General features: G+C 42.8%; 1 protein-coding gene across 2 annotated transcripts in view; it reads right to left on the reverse strand.

Moving 5' to 3' along the window:
• The window catches only part of Pus7l (pseudouridylate synthase 7 like), a 17456-nt gene extending 10973 nt beyond the window's left edge, over nt 1-6483 (reverse strand). The window contains exons 1-3 of one of the 2 annotated variants that reach the window (XM_004638582.2): nt 6390-6483; nt 2136-3059; nt 1001-1160 (exon numbers count right to left, since the gene is read on the reverse strand). In XM_004638582.2, coding sequence (XP_004638639.1) covers nt 1001-1160; nt 2136-3045 — 1070 coding nt within the window. In that variant the 5' untranslated portion in view covers nt 3046-3059; nt 6390-6483. Of the gene's footprint in view, nt 1-1000; nt 1161-2135; nt 3060-6284; nt 6357-6389 lie in introns of those variants that run through there. The other variant, XM_023723523.1, reaches the window with a different exon arrangement.
• Between the last annotated feature and the right edge of the window lie 63 nt (nt 6484-6546).

Here is a 6546-nt window from a genome sequence, read left to right on the forward strand (position 1 = left end):
CGGGGGCCGTGGAGATGGCTCAGTGGAATAAGTGCTTCCCTGGCAAGCGCGAGGGCCTGAGTTCAATCCCTGGTTCCGCCAAAAAAAAAAAAAAAAAAAAAAAGAATATGAACCACAATATTATTTACAGTGAAAACTGGAAGAGTTCCTATTTCCAAAAATAGATAACTATTGAATAAGCCTTCACTATGGCATGATTTTGCAATGCTTTATGATATATTTTCATATTATATTGTTTTATAAAACATGAACTGCATGTGCAACATAATTTTCATATATGTATATGTGATATGTACATATGGCACAATCTCTGAAAAATACCTTAAAATAAATAAATCAAAATGTTATTTTGGTTTTTTAAATGATTTAATTTTTTTTTTTTTGGTACCAGGATCAAACTCAGGACCCTGCACTTGCCAGACAGACACTTGTGCCACTAAGCTATATCCCCAATCCAAATGTTTACTGCAGTCATTTTTGAGGAGTAGAATCATTAGTGACTTAATTTTTTTGATATTTGTTTCTACTTTCTAAATCATCTACTTTGAATATATGTTTTACAAAAATATTTTTACTACAAATTTTTTTTTAAAACTACTAAATTGAAGGGAAGCAAAATCTGAGTATACTCTATTTAACAAGGATATAGTTTAAATGCAATAAACCATATAGAAGTATTGTAGCGATTAAGAAAAAATGACTTATAAGACATTGTCGTGAATATAAATGCTTAAATATGGTACAAGATGTTTAGAAAAATTTAGACATTTTAAAAATTTCTCACTTCTTAGTTTTTATCCTAGCATTTCCTATTTTCAATACAAACAAAAGATGTAACTCTACCAGCCAACTATAACAATCTAAAAATGTACTGGTGACCTATACTCAAATAATGAATACTGATACTGAAGTTAATATGCTAATTTTGAATTTTTAATCATACATTTATTTGATGCAATATAAAAGGAAACATCTATCTTATAAAGCAATACCTTATTACCTCTCTGGAGTCACTTTCCTAACAGTCATTGCCTGGTAGGTGATGGCTTTCTTGTCTTTGAGGCCTGCGTAACTAAAATCGGAAGGAATCACACCAAGCTTGATAGCTAAGATGCCAACAGCTTCAAACATCTCCAGATTTTCCTTTCGCAATGTAAAAGCTGCAACAAAAATAATCCTGCACTATCAAAAAAAAAAAAGCCTGTTGCTACATTTCAATTGCATTCTTGCATACAGTGTTATTCTTGTTTTTATATTTGTGGAAATTAAGCTTAGACCTAAATTTTCAGAAACCTTTGTAAACTGAAGCCACAGTGTACATTCAAAGCCGCGCACCTTGAGGCCCTTGAGGCCCCGACTCCCCACTTGTGCCCCACGGTCCCAGCACTTCGGTGCCATCCACAGATGTACAACCTGGGCTGCTACTTTTCTTTCAATTGACTTGCTAAACAAATCTGTAAACACAGTCTATCCTCCAAGGAAGTTAGGCTCTGGATCTGTGAGGCTAGATTTCACTGGTTTTATCCATCACAGGAATTACACATATCCCTCAAAACAGTACTTCTCAGAAAATACTCCCCAAATCAGCAGGAAAGCGGCACCAGGGAATTTGTATTAACCCCACTTAGTTCTTCCAAATTAGAAACTGGGAATTACATTTTGAAAAGCTCCTTTAATGGAACTCTTATAAGATTATACTGCATGCTGAAGTTTGAGCACATCTTGGGGCAGAATAACAGAGCCAAGTTTTCAGTATACTGCAGGTAAGGAAATCTGCTTTGCAAATACTCTTTTTATTTTAAGGAGCATAGCAAACATATGTAACAATACTTAGTTTTAATTAAGATGACTTTCAAACCAAGAAATCATAATTTACTATCAATAACGCTAAGCCCACAATAACTTTTAACCTGATGGTGGTAACGATGCTGACTGTGAATGTCTATTTTACTCATTTTTCCATCAATAAGCCTAACTATTACATTCAGCATAACTTGAAAGGCTTTATGTGTGATTAAGTAACAGATCATACATTCTTTCCAAAGCCTCTCTGCTCAAGTCTGTTCAAATTATTTATTCAGTTTCCACTCAACTTTAAATTTAACTAAGAAAATGATGGTATTTTATTAAATTACCTGTGTGTATGGTTTTTCCTTCTGGGCATTCAGCAAGAGGCCTTTTTCCACGCTTGTGTGCTTTTTCCCGAAATCTTACCGTTATCACTGTGTTCGGATTACTAGTGGTGCAATTCCATTCAGGGAAAGATTTGGTTTCTACAAGGTTTCCAAACTTCTTGTTGACAAAATGGTGGACAGCTCTTCTGTGGTCTTTGTTTGTATCGGGTTTAAAAGTAAATTTGGAATTTTCTTTCTTAGCATCTAAGAACTTAAAAAAATCCCGGGCTTCTTCTTCAGACACCAAGTGACAGAGTTCTTTATACTCAAGATTTGGTTTTACAACAATTTCACTGTTTTTTCCCACAGTTATTAAACAAGGAAAGTTCTGCCTAATCGCACTATGTAAAGTAGCCCTCTGGCTTTTGTCAGGAATTGTGCCTAATGAAAATTCAGGGCCTGGTGTCAGCAGATCAGTTTCTGAATTCCACTTCTCTTTTATATGACAGGCAAACTGATTCAGAGATGCATTTGTTTTTTCGTCTAAAAATGAGCTTAATACATCAGCTTTTTCTTCTTCTTGTGGGGAAGTCCTGCCATCAGTAGTGCCGTGTTTTTCTGAATCCAAGCGATGTTTCTGGTCACCATTAGAGCAAACAGCCTCAGTGTTAACTTCGTGGTTACTTCTATCTTTGAAGGACACATTTTGAAGATCTAGTTTTGGCTTTTTGGCAAAAGTATTTAGCCCTGGTAGCATTTTACTAACTGAAACAGGTTCATCAATGGTTTTATTAACTAACTGTCCCTGTTCATTAATCTCAATAACAATAAAGTCACTTGGTGAGTTTTTTATAGTACCCTGAAATCCAACATGCTCATTAACAAAACACAAAGAACTAAACTGGATTCTATAATCTGTATCCTCTTCCATTCTAATAGAAATGCCTACAAAAGAAACAAAGTCAGGCAGTTACCAGAAAGAAAAGTTGCAAGTAATAACAGCAAAATTGGTTTGCAGGATTTACTTAGTAGTCTCCCTTTTAATACTAAGTTCTCATAAATGATATCAGTAATTTAGATCTGTGTATCATATGTACTTTGACCTCCCTATACCAAGCTGGAGGTACACAGGAAACTAGTTTAGTATAACTAGTGATTTATGAGTTGATTTTTCATTCATCCCAGGCTGCTACCAGGCTTGGACCAATTTCAAGTTTATCTTAAAAATAATATTTGTAGGCCCATAAAGAAGAGGCAAGAACAGGACTACTTCACAATGACTTGTGTGGTTGCATCACCGGAGCTTACAGTTTCCACTAATTCCCTAGAAATTCTAGCCAGATGCTTACATATTAGAGGTTAGGCCATGAGAGGATACAATAAGACAGGAAAGTAAACTAGTAAGTGAAGCTGTTACTTAGCAACTTACAATCTTTTTATATTTCAAGGCAGGTTTAGATTAGCCCTGGAGCGTAAGCCTTCTCTACAGCCCCACCAAATACGGATTTCTTAAATTGATCCAGAGGAAATCTCTAGCCATATTATTAGCATCAGAGAGAAGAAACCCTTATAGGGTTTTCTTGGGCAGTAGACCAGAGAGAGCAGTTTTCTGAGAAAGCCTTCAGTCACTGACACACAGCCCATCATTACTGTACCACATGGAGCTGTAGGAAAAATAAAGTGCCCACAGCCTCACAGTTATCTGTGGCAGCCACACGCTCCAGGACACTGATCATCAGATGGCCTTCATTCCACTGCCACAACAATTCCACTACCTGACCCAATTTAGCAAACTACTTCCCTTTCTGACCCTTTCCACCATCATGTAAACATCAGAGCAAATTCTCTAGAGTTTAAACTTCTAGGAAAAACAAATAGAAAGAAAGGTGTGTTTATTTTCCATAATTGCCTGAACAGTCGTGTTTCTTGTCCTAATCAAAACGTGGCTCTTTCCCCAGACTGCTTCAGTAGTCCTCCCAACTGAAGGCTGTTTTTTCTTTCACACTAAGCAAACTTTAGGTCTAGAAAGTTACAAATGTTTTCTATTTGTCACTGATCTTTCCAAACCATTGCTTTGTCTTCTACCTCCAAAAATCCCAATGTCTTTGCAGACCACATCACCAGACTTTACCACTCGCTGTCACCCTCACGGATCCCTGAAGACTCCTCTTCATCCACTGAGGTCGCATGGCTCACCACCTTCTCAGCAAGCACGACTCCCTGATCCCTCAGGAAGCATCCCCCAGCACCCTGGCTCCTCAGGTTGTCATCCTCATCCTCCTCTGCCTCCTCCACTGCACTTTGGGTCTCTGCTCTTACAGACATAACGAGTTTCTTATCGCCAAAAACCAACAACGCTAAATACGTGACTCCTAGTCACTCCCTCTGTCCTTCCATGAGCCCTACTTGTATAGCCCATTCCAAAAACCTTTAGACATTATGAAGGTCTCTAATCCTTACTCCTACATCTTGGCCTCTAAGGTCCATTCGCTGCATAGCAGCCAGAGTATTGCTTTAAATAATGAATTATATTCCAATATTAAAAACCCTATAACCACACTTACTATACAGCCAAATTATCATCCCTGAATTCCAGACACCTAAGGTTCTGGATCCGGTCCATTCTCCAAATTCATCTTGTACCTTTAACCCATTAACCTGCTAACTGGTCCTTTTTATCACATTCATGCTCTCTGCTACTTCAATTGTTCCTTCTTCCATTCCATAGCTGCATCTTTCAGTATTCATATTCCCAGAAAGTTCCTTGATGAATAATCTATGGGAACTGCAAGCCATTCTTTCACAAAACCCTATTCAATTTTTTTTTTGCACACTATTTCTAGCAACTATTTTTCTGTATTATTTACTATCCCCCCCCCCCAAAGCTAATGTCCCCATGAGCAGGAGGAAAGTTATCGGCCTTTCTAATGATGAGCTCACAGTGTCAAGATCACAGAAGGGCTGCAGTCAATACTGACCGCTGTACAATCAATCAACTAGTAGAAAACACGAGCCTTAAGAGTAAATAAAGAGGAAAATGGGATTACTTTCCTCTATGATAATCAGGAAAGGAGCAGTGCAAGAGGTGGCCATCTGTTATGATTTACATCTATACTTCCCTCGAGGTGGTGCTCACAGGTGAGGCTGTGGAGGTGACTGGATTACAGCTAACTTGCTATTAGGAGATGGGGGAGCAGGCATAGCTCAGAGGCACAGTGCCTGACTAGCAAATGCCACGTCCTGAATTCGATTCTCGGTACAAAAGCGAACAAACAAACATAGATTCTGCTATTGGGTGGTGGGGTCTGGTGGGATAAGATAGGTCACGGGATCAGTAGCCTGGAAGGGTTCACCTCCCTCCCCTACCCCTTTCTCCGTTTCCTGGACACCATCTCCTAAGTATTTCTGCGCAGCTCTCTTCTGCCTTGCTGCCCTGCCCTGGGGCCAGCTTGCCACAGACAAACACCTCTGCAAACTAGGAGCCCCACCATAAACCTCCCCGCCTTTATATCACTGGTGTTGGGTATTTTGTCCCAGTTATGAGGACAGTGACTAAGACTTCATCTGAATCTTTAACGACGTCAAGAGAAACAGGGCGGAGAAGTCACAAGTCGGTGCAACAAAATGTGCAACTCTGCAGCGTGTTCAAGGCAGCTCCGATAGGGCTGGTGGGGAGGGCGGGCTGGCCAGCCCGGCGAGCACGCCCACCCACGGCCGGCGCGCAGAAGCGGCGCGATCCGCGGGGGGACACGGGGCACGATCGCGCGGGACGCCTTTCTAGCACGATCGACGGGCTGCATCCGCCCAAGAGTTGGAGCAGTCGAGAATCACACCACCGCTGCGGGGCGCGGCCCTGGAAGAGCAGCGATCCGTACCTTACCCCTGGGGAAAAAATACAGAGAAGGGAAGCGGGCAGGACAGCTGGGGAGCGCGGGACCACGCGGGAGGCGCGGCCTGGCGGCCGGGGCAGCGGGCCGGAAGTGCAGGGGGCGCGGGGACGCCGGCCGGGAGCGGGGGCGCCCGTGGACAGCCCCGGCCGGGTCTCCGTACGGCAGAGGCGGAAGGAGGCCGCGGCGTTTCCTTCGCGTCTCCCCGGCCATTCGTAGAACCAAGATGGGGCGCGCCCTCTCCCTGCCCCACCCGCCCGTCCCGGGCGCGGTCCTCGCCCACGTTGCCCGCCTCTGGGGGGAAGCGGGAGGCCCCCCCTAAGGCTGAGCCGGGCGCGGGCCCAACACAGCGCAACCCCGCGCAGAGCTGGCGGCTCGCGGAGACTACCTCGCGTCCAGGTGGAGTGGTCCCCAGCACTGCGCACTGCGCATGCCCGGAAGCCATAACATTTTTCAGCCTCCGACAGGGGCCGAATTAAAGGGCCGTGCACCAGGGCCGGAGCTTCTCTTGGGGCGGGCTGGGGGCGGAGCCTTCCGGAATGGCC

Source organism: Octodon degus, unplaced genomic scaffold (assembly GCF_000260255.1).
Source record: "Octodon degus isolate 3935 unplaced genomic scaffold, OctDeg1.0 scaffold00100, whole genome shotgun sequence".
NCBI classification, from domain to species: Eukaryota; Metazoa; Chordata; class Mammalia; order Rodentia; family Octodontidae; genus Octodon; species Octodon degus.